The sequence below is a fragment of the Lolium rigidum genome, chromosome 4 (genome assembly GCF_022539505.1).
Source record: "Lolium rigidum isolate FL_2022 chromosome 4, APGP_CSIRO_Lrig_0.1, whole genome shotgun sequence".
NCBI classification, from domain to species: Eukaryota; Viridiplantae; Streptophyta; class Magnoliopsida; order Poales; family Poaceae; genus Lolium; species Lolium rigidum.
Window position 1 is genome coordinate 29,601,495 of NC_061511.1, and position 8,687 is coordinate 29,610,181.

Here is an 8,687-nt window from a genome sequence, read left to right on the forward strand (position 1 = left end):
ATGGTTTTCCACAAACTAATACATAGTTTGAACCATGGTGGACACAAATATAAAATTTTGCAAAAAAAAACTAAACCTAACTAGGCCGTGCATCGAAGGTTTCCTGTGTTCGCTGCTAAGAAAGACCACTCGAGGGCACACCCAATTACCAAAACTGGAAAATCCAGTGGGAGATGGTGCCCTTGTTGGTTCTACCGATGAGACGAACATCCAGAAACTTCCGTGCACATATTCGCTGCGAAGATACAACACTCTTCATCATCAGTCGTCTTCCTCGTCGGTGATGTCGCCGTGGTAGTCCCGACGGCAGCGCGTCTCGTCGAAGACCTTCACCCTCATGTCCCTGTCGCCAAAGTAGGAGAACAGGAGGATGAAGCCGGCTTCGAGGCTGTGGTGGCGCGCGAACTTCTCCCGATGTGGAGGTACATCTTGCCGCGCGCGTCGTAGATCACATCGACGATCCACCGGTAGTAGCCGCACGAAGCCTCCCGTAGATGCATCGTGCCCAGGCGGTCGTCGCCGGCGACTTACTCGACGAAGGAGTCCGGCAGCCTCTGGATGTCGTGTGGGTCGCCCTTCAGGATGAGGACGAACTCGAACAGCACGCCCAGCTCCATATCCATCTCCGACGATGAAGACGACGGCGTGGTAGGCGACGGTGAGCGTGCAGCTCTGCCGCGGCCACGACCATGACGACGACCACGACCGCGAGCTCGGCCTCCGCCTCTCCCAGCCATGGCTTCGACTCTTGTTGAGATGGTGGCGGCTAGGGTTGGGGAGAGAGGCGCTAGGGTTTGTGTGTGAGAGGGACGGTGAGAGGCGGCCCTTTTTATAGGCCGGAGGGAGGCGGGGGAGCGGTGGCGCGCATTAACGCCGGCACGCAGAGCTAGGCGCGACGAGACGCGTCACTGCGCCTCTGCGGGAACTGCACCGTCGCTGCGCGCCAATAACTTCCATCGCGAGGTAGGCGACGGTTAGGTTAAAATTTATTGTGCCGCTGACGCGTCGGTCTCGCGTCACTTCACCTCGCTTTTCGTTGTGTCCGGCGTCCCCGACGCGCCCCCTGTGGGACGGGGACGGATTCGGGGCGCGCCGAACAAAATACGGGTTTAAGGAACGCGGTTGAAACGATTTTTTGTCCGACGCGCTCCAAATAGCTTTGGGAGACGCTTTGAGGACACGACTGGAGATGCTATAAGTGCTAGCCGTAAATTGCCGTGACTAGGTTAATTTTGCTTGGCCGCGCGTCGCTACCACTCAGCAGTTGTGCAGTTGCTGGGTAACCAACCATGAGCTAGCTAGCCGTTAGCCGTACTACGTGCCGACATGGACCACCAATGGATGCGCATGCCTTGCTAGCGACACGGCGACCCGCCTACCTCATCCTCGCCCGCTACGTGTCGCAGTGCCTGTCGTGCCACGTCTGCCGACCCAAGCGGTAGCATGGATAATCACGGTTTGACTTGGGAGAGTAGAACGCCAGGTGGGGTTTATCCTAGAGGCCACACGTGTGGACAACTAGTACCGCACGGAGCATGCACCTATCCATTTCGTTAAGTGTACCATGTCGACGCCACAAAGCAGAACGAGATGGATGGCTGACTCACTGGCTTTCGTCGTACGGCGACATTGCTATATACGCCACTGTTGAAACAAATTTGAGGTTCATATAAACTTCACTACTCCCACTCTCTCTAAAAAAGGACTGCTTAACTTTATCTAGATACAGCGGTATGTAAATATATTTTAGTTATAGGTACATCTATATCAAGAAAAAGTGACCATCTTTTTTTAAACAGAGAAAGTATTCAATTTTTTTTGGTTAGCGAGCGATTCTAAACCTTCGTTGGGGTGGCCGCACCGGAGTGTCCGCTCATCGCCTGCTTCGAGCCTCCCTTGTGCCTCCTCTTCTCTCCCTGTCACCTCACCCGGCAAAGCCTTTGCGGCGTGACGGCAGCTCGCCCCCCGTCTTCCGCTCGGAGTCCGAGCGGCGGAAATGGAACCACTCGGAGGGCGCGTGGAAGCGAAGCGCGCGGGTGAACAAACTAGGGTCTGGCGCCGCCGGGGAAGTTCACCGGCTACGCCAATAGCGGCGAGGGCTCCTCCTCCGGCGCGTCGGGCCGTGCCCTTGCGCCACCCGTTTACGACAGCATCGACGAGGAGGAGGAGGAGGAGGAGGAGGAGGAGGAGGAGGAGGAGGAGGAGGAGGAGGCGGCGCGCACCGGCTTCAACTCCGCGGATTATAGGCCCTCAACAAGGAGGAGGAGGCGACGGCGATCCAACAGGTCGCCGTCATTTTGGAGGCCGAGGCGCGCGCACGCACGCTTCCGCCGCGAGGAGGCAGACGTCGTCCGTCAGGTGCGCGCGTACGAGGCGGCGTAGAAGGAGGCCGTCGTCCGCCGCGTGAAGAAGGAGGTCGTCGACCTCGACTCCGAGTAGGCCGCCGACCGTCCTCCGCCGCGCGTAGAGGTCCTGGTAGGTCTGAAAATTAGTTAAGTTAGGTCACGCGGTGGAGGCCAATCTATATGTACAATGTATTTTGCGATCGCAATGTCGATCATGCAACTATGCAGTTGCAATTTTAGTTTTATGAACTTGTTTGCGATAATCAATTCTACCACAATATTTGAATTTCGTTTTTTCGGTTTCGAATACGGGTGTAGGTCAGCGTCACCTCCTAATTCACTCGAAAAATGTTTTTTAGGAGACTGAACTTGTATTTTTTAGTTCGTCCGTTTGCGGGCTCTGTTAGAGATGCTCTTAGAGTACTTCTGCTACGGATGACTGATTATGTGGCAGATTTTGTTTACATTTTTTTTATTGGTACAGAGGCAAGCTGTCATTGGTATATGTGTATTAATAATTCTTTTTTCAAAAGAAAGTAAGATGCAAAGTAGTTGTAATACTCTGTGAGACGTATACCGTAACATTGTTGACAAAAGAGGTGGATGGTACATACAGATACAGTGACAGAGTTGACCTACGTGCCGATGGGCTAAAGAAAGAAGCAACGCACGCGACGGCACCGCCATGCTCATCGCTTAATTCCAAGGACCCGCACCGTCCAAGGTTACGGTGAGTAGACATACGGCGAAATTAGCAGACGGTGGGGGAGGTCAGAGACAGATTCGACCTGGAGTGCAGGGCAACGGGTAGGGTGCGTGTTGTCGAGATGGTCGGCGAGAATCAGCAGCACGTCGCGATTTAGTTCAAGGCGTACAATGGTTTAGGGTTTCGTTTGTTACTCTTTTATTAAGTAGTACAGTTATCGCCATCGAGATTCTTCTCTTTTGGCGCAAGTACTACGTGCAGGATGCGATGCTTCTTCATCGTGCGTCGGGATATACTCCAGCAAGCAAAGCATCTGCGTCCGCGTGCGTGCTACTGACGCGGTGTTGACTGAACAAAGCGCATGCAGCAGAAAGTACAGAGGAAAAGCAATGCTTTCGTAGCTTCAGATAAGGATTCTGTACCGCGTCATATTCAAGCAGCAGGAGGCATACATGTAGGAGATCAAAACAATAGCACATGAATGGAGTTTTCTGTAAATTGATATGAGACGAGAGCTAATCTGTTTTCCAAAGAAATTAAGGGCTAGTTATTGATAGGTCACGTACGTCTTAGATCTTAGTGGACTTTGGTCCAACTAAATCTCAGCCAGTCGTCCATGTCTTGGTTACAACCTAGTTATAACTTAAGTGCACTCATATGCCAACATGAATCGCAAAGCTAATCCAATGGTCTGTATATTTTTTTTTTCCGGTTACAACCTAAGTGTAAATATGGAAATCTTGGTTGCAATCCATTTGTACCTAGGGACAGCAACCCACTTGGACTATAAGTATGAATCATGAGGCAAATTCAATAGCTAAGGAGTCTACCAAGATTTAGAATCTTTGGTGCCTGAGAATTAGCAATCAACCTGGTCGAAAGCGAGTGTGTACTAAATAATAGCGACATCTACAATACCAAATACACATGATATGAAAATATATTTTATGATGGGTTTCTTAGAAAAGATACTTTCCTTATGCGGGGAAAAAAACATAAAAGAGTTATATGTTCCAATGTTTCTTTAAGTGATACGAGTTAAGTGGTTATTGGTCAAATCTGGTAATTTTACTACTAAATAGTACCGACATCTACAAGTTTTTGTGCTTTCTAAAAATTTCATTGAGAATCAAAGTTCTCTGCTGGTTAGTGAGTAAAAACTGAATGTTAAAAAGACATAATTTAAGGAGAGAGGCTGAAAAGACAAAGCTTTGTGAGTCCGGAACATTTGTTCTTTTCATGTTCATTGGCTAAGTATATAATGTACCATGTGTATCTCTTAGGTAAATTCAACATCTAGTTCTTTTGGTGATCTATATCTAGCCCCCGAAACCCTACCCTCCCCTGCCGCCCCCTCCCGGGCGGTGGCGGAGGCCCCCAGCCTCCAGCACCCAGCGGACTCTCCTCCCCCGCCCCTCAGGCCGCGGTGCTGCCATCCCCGGTGGCGGCGCCCCTCCCGTCGAAGGACGATGGGGTGGAGAGGGCTTCCATGGCGGCGCATCATGGGAGGCGATGAGGCGCGGGCTGAGGAAGCGGGGCGGCACGGCTGCTTTCGCCGTGGCCTGATGCACTTCGTCGGCCGCCATGGAGGAGTGGGTGGAGCGTGGTGGCCTTCGCCCCCTACGGCGGTTCGGCGGTGGCGGCGATCTACGCATGATTTGGGTCTTCTTGGACCCAATCGACGTAGGATCCATGGCTTCGGCCAAGCCATCGTCGATGCTCCGCGCCGCCTTTTTCTTCTCGGGTGATCCGGAAGGAGTGACTGGCGGCGTGGCGGCTGTTGGTCTAGCTTTGATGGTGGTGGTCCTCGGGTTTCTCTCATGCGAACATGAGGACCTGCCGAAGGCCAGTCTATCTTGATCTGGCTGGAGTGATAAGTTTCAGAAAGCTCCACCGGCGAATGGAACAGTGCATCTTTTGTCTGGAGTTTGCTGGATCAGGTGGTATTCGGTCATGCGCACCCATGCTTTTATTCCGACCGTTTGGTTCTGGAGGGAGCGGCGCGGCTCTATTCCGTGTTGACATCAAGTGACTTTTTGGTCCATGGTGAAGTCAGAAGAAGGAAATATCATGAATGCCGGATTGGAGGACTGCTATGGGAGGTTCAAGTCTTCGCGATGTTAAGGGACTTGCCTGGTGTTCCGGGCTCCGCGGTAGTGGTATAAAAGTGGGGGCGGCAGCACATGTGAAGTTCAGAGTCCTACCTTTCAGGGTGAAAACCCAAGGTCTAGCCTTAACTGGTTGTGCGTGACAATGACCTTGTTGGAGGCATTGTTTTGAGAGCGGGGACTATCTCCGGGGTGAAAACCTAAGATCTTTGGTCGGGCGACGGATGGCGGCTGGTGCACTGTTCCCTTCTTGAAAGCGTCGCTTTTGGAGAGTCTGTATTTTCATGTGTTGTCTTGGTGGTGGATGTATTGATGTTGCCAGTGTCTGGAATGCTGTAGCGGGACTTTTGTTTCTTAGTTTTCTTTTCTCTTTTCTGGTTGTGTGCAATCGTACTGCCGTTAGGTGTTACGTTGTTGCAGATGCTAGGTGTAATTGGTATCTTTTGATGTTAATATATTCCATTTATCGAAAAAATATCTAGTCTGGTTTGTGGCATCCTCGGTAGACACATAAAAGATCTTAATGGTTGGTACTTCTACTCTTTTTTGAACTATATGCAGAACTACAAATAAGCCTTGTTTTCAGAATATTAGGCATTGTGATCCGACTAATGTAGTGTTGTACTTATATCATTTTTGAATGAATGAACGGTGTTGCAGAAAGGCGCTCTACGGAGGCTATTGTTGTGGGAGCCAGGAAGATGGTAAAGGTCGCAGATTGGAGACACCGCGCACCGGCCTTTACGGTGGAGCTTGGTGTAGTGTCTGTGGAGCTTTGGGCTCTCCATATCTAGATGAGGAACAGCACCCCAGCTTATGTCTTGGTTACGTTCGGCTGGACTGTGCAGGGTGCACGATAGGGTAATGGCGGCCGACTAGTGTTTGGCAGCTTCCTTATCTTCCACAGTGTGGCCGGATGCGGCTGTTAATGGAGGCCATGCATAGTTGTTTGTCATCTCGTCGGTATTATATCTCTCATCTTCGGCTAGGGGGTTCGTGGCCTTTGGGACGACGTGAATGGTAGTGCTGTGTTGCATCGAGGTGTTAGAGTGTCGGTTTGGTTGCTAGGTTGACTTGATCGTTGACGTGAATGTCAGAGCGACAACTCCAGATGTTCGCATCCGCTGTGATGCATTGAGGTGTTTTGGTAACGGCTTTGGTCGCTAGGGTGACTTTGTCGTCGACTCATGTAGGGTGTGTTATGTGTTAATTATATAGTTTTCAGTTTTTTTTTCTTATAAACTATCCAAGTATTTTTTTGACGTAATAGTTAAATACATTGCCTGAATTCGAAAAGTCACTTTTGAATGTAATAATTGATCAAAATTTAGAAATTTGACTTTCAGAAAAACTGGAAAGGAGAAGATTCTACCTACGCCAGAGTCAACCAAGCTTGCTCGGCGCATAGAGAGCCAGGTTGCCATGTGTCCACCGAACATAGCCCAAGTGTCGCGCCACAGGAGCTACGCTCCTGCCACGTACGTCTCCCTCCACCCAGTCCGTGTCCTACCTGAGCTGTGCTAGGCTCTATCCATGGCTTCACTCGCCACTTGATCGCCTTCTCTCCGAACACACTCTCGCGTAGCACCGGTGGCCGTAAGAGAATCAGGAGAAGAATTTGAGCTGTGATCGACAGAGACCAGCTGCTAGCATGGGTTCGGAGACGTTTCTGGAGATCCTGCTGGCCATCCTGCTGCCACCGCTCGGCGTCTTCCTCCGCTTCGGCATCGGCGTTAGCTACTAAACCATCCCAGCGATTTCATTGTGCGTATGTATGATAGATTGATTTGGTGGTCGGTTGATGCCTGCAGGTGGAGTTCTGGATCTGCCTGCTGCTCACCCTGCTCGGCTACATCCCCGGCATCATCTACGCCGTCTTCGTCCTGGTTGCATAGTCTTACTAGTTCACAGTTCAGGCTAGCTTGTTTGTTTTCATGAATTCGAGCTTCTCTTAGTTGGTTTGCTCTCTGCTTGGATAAGATACCCCGCCTTGCTTGATGTACTCAATGGATGTTATTTACTCACTGCATGTTTTTTGTGAAAGGTTCGTACGTCCCATGCCATGAATAAAACCAGCTAGCTCATGTTTTTGTAGTTGTGGGGTTTCTGATTTGTCATCGATCAGCGCAGTCGATCGCGTCTCGCTCCTCTTATGTATTAGAGGCTGGGAGAAAAAAAAAGGTGATGCCGGAGCTTGCTTTTGCGCTAGTTCGCTTCTATCGTTTCTGAACAAAAGAATCTCTCTGAAAATTCAAGATTCTCCCGCGAAAATATGTGTAGTCGAAAAGTGGCGCATATAGCTCTTCAGGCGTCCATAAAAAAACAAAACGTCCTCATGTACTGTATATGATGATCCCCACCCCTTCCTCCCGTGTCGCTCCCTCCCGGGGCGACACCGAGGACCCCCAAACCCTAGCTGCCTAGTACCTCCTTCCCCTCCCTCCCCTCCCTTGCCGCCGCCAGAGGAGACCGCCGTAAAGCCGGCGCGGTGCCAAGGATGGCGGCGGCGAGGCTGTCGCGGCTCTGTCTCTCTAGCGGAGGGCTTTGGCGTCTAGGGCAGCGGCCCCGTCTGGTGTGGGCGGCATGGTTCCTGGCGGCAGGAGACGGTTGCCGGTGCTCTTGGCCGCCCTCTCAGGTGGCGCGGGCGGCGAGGGGACGGTGGACGGTGGACGGTGGCTGCTGCTGTGTGGAGGCCACCCCGTTAACCTCCATCGAACTGAAGACGACGTCTCCACACCGCGCAGATCCCACCCCCTCTGGCTTTGACAGATCTAGAGCCGTCTCGGGGTGATGGGGCTAGGGCTCTGTCCGGGAGAAATCCCTCGCCGGCGGTAGCGGCCTGACATTGGCGACGTCTTTGACGCCGTTCTCCTCCTTGGGGGCAATGTCGAGGTACACCAGTTTCCCCTACTTCCTTGTACCCGGGTGAAAACCCCAAATGCACGGATTGGGCGGCGGTGTCGCTTTCCCCCTTTAGGCGCCATCTTTGGGTCTGCGGAAGGGGGTTTGTGATGTGTGTGGTATTGTCTGCCTGTGGCAGCGTTTCTCGGAGGAGTTGCGGTGGCGTGCTCAGTCGGATTAAGGTCTGGCCTTCACGGCGGTGCGACTGCCATCTTCTTGCAGTGTCTTCAGTGGTGACATGGTCCTAAAGCTTGCGTCTTTCGGTTGATTGGTTTCGTGGTGGATGACGACGGTCGGGGGAAGCTCGCGTGCAGAGGTGTCCGTGCTTGCGGTTCGCTTCCTTGACATTTTGTTCTTGGTTGTGCATCCGCACTCTCGGGTGAGCTGCTCTGCCTCCCGACGGTACGGCACCCTTTGAGCGAGGGCGAGAAGGCAGGGGCCTTCTTCGGAGGTGGAAACGGATGTCTCATAGACAATGTTGATTTGGAAGTTGGCGATGGCGGGTTCCTCCGGTGGCGTGCTTGTCTTCCCGATGTTGTCTACTACATCAGATCTTTCTAATGGTCGATGGCCTCGAAGCCCAAGTTGTTGTTTTCTTGTTTATCCTCTGTCTGCTTGTTGTTTTGG

At 51.8% G+C, this 8,687-nt stretch overlaps 1 protein-coding gene across 1 annotated transcript; it reads left to right on the forward strand.

Annotated features, from left to right (window-relative positions):
• The first annotated feature begins 6,810 nt into the window (after positions 1-6,810).
• On the forward strand, positions 6,811-7,054 carry LOC124649345 (low temperature-induced protein lt101.2-like). Its single transcript, XM_047188994.1, has 2 exons — positions 6,811-6,891; positions 6,971-7,054. Exons 1-2 carry the CDS (start codon positions 6,811-6,813, stop codon positions 7,052-7,054), a joined length of 165 nt encoding a protein of 54 aa, XP_047044950.1.
• Positions 7,055-8,687: the final 1,633 nt, after the last annotated feature.

What these genes read in the sequence shown, in the direction of transcription:
- LOC124649345 (XM_047188994.1), top strand. Translation starts at nt 6,811, where the DNA reads ATGGGTTCGGAGACGTTTCTGGAGATCCTGCTGGCCATCCTGCTGCCA. An exon ending in TCCTCCGCTTCGGCATCGGC is followed by an intron (nt 6,892 to 6,970) that starts GTTAGCTACTAA and finishes TGATGCCTGCAG; the next exon opens with GTGGAGTTCTGGATCTGCCT.